Source organism: Buceros rhinoceros, unplaced genomic scaffold (genome assembly GCF_000710305.1).
Source record: "Buceros rhinoceros silvestris isolate BGI_N320 unplaced genomic scaffold, ASM71030v1 scaffold29455, whole genome shotgun sequence".
Classification (NCBI taxonomy): Eukaryota; Metazoa; Chordata; class Aves; order Bucerotiformes; family Bucerotidae; genus Buceros; species Buceros rhinoceros.
The window spans coordinates 1-732 of NW_010411585.1; the positions used below are offsets into that span (position 1 = coordinate 1).

General features: G+C 54.5%; 1 protein-coding gene across 1 annotated transcript in view; it reads right to left on the reverse strand.

The window, feature by feature from the left end:
* Positions 1 to 204: 204 nt before the first annotated feature.
* ATL1 (atlastin GTPase 1) overlaps positions 205 to 732 on the reverse strand; it is a gene marked incomplete at both ends in the record, with an annotated part of 10,960 nt that continues 10,432 nt past the window's right edge. The window contains one exon of the mRNA XM_010136072.1: positions 205 to 261. Coding sequence (XP_010134374.1) covers positions 205 to 261 — 57 coding nt within the window. The remainder of the gene's footprint in view (positions 262 to 732) is intronic.

A 732-nucleotide genomic window follows, 5' to 3' on the forward strand; every position in this document is an offset into this window, starting at 1 on the left:
CCCTGGGCACACTGCTGGCTCCTCTCCAGCTCCTCACCAACACCCCCAGGTCCAAAAGGGTGGTTTCTGGGGTTGTGACTCTACAGCATTAGAAATAAAATCACAGAGGAGCCGATGTGCTGCACTAGCTGGACACCTCTGAGCACTAACTGGACATCGGTGGCAGTTACGGTGCAAGAACTCCCACCGCTCACACTCACGTACCTGCAGCATTGACTTTGGGTGCGGCAGTTCTTCCCCCTGGTAGATCTTTATATATGCCTGCAAAACAGCACACAGAAAATGGAATCACACTGAAGGCAGCACACGGGGGTAACACACAAACACCCCCGCCCAGTGCCAGTCACAGCTTTAACTGGATGTTAGAAGCTCTGAGGGGGGCGGTCCTGGCACAAGATGGCTTTGGCAGGGGATGCTCTGTCAGAAAACACTACGTAACATGGCTCGAGGTCAGCCAGTTAAGTATGTCTGCCATCAGATTTGCAGCTACCTCCATCCTTCAGTGCAGGAGGAACCAGCCAGGCAGCCCTGGAGAGCAGGTGGTGAGACTCACTCACTGATGTCTGCATTAAAACGTCCCAGTAGCCACGACAACAAAAATAGGCTTTTTCCAAAGGCAACAGGAATACAGCCCTCGGCCAGCCTGCCTGCCTGCCTGCCTCCGGTCGGCAGTTCTCCGGGCTGCCTTCCCCGTTAATCACAGCTACACTGCAAGCCTGCCCCCGATTTACA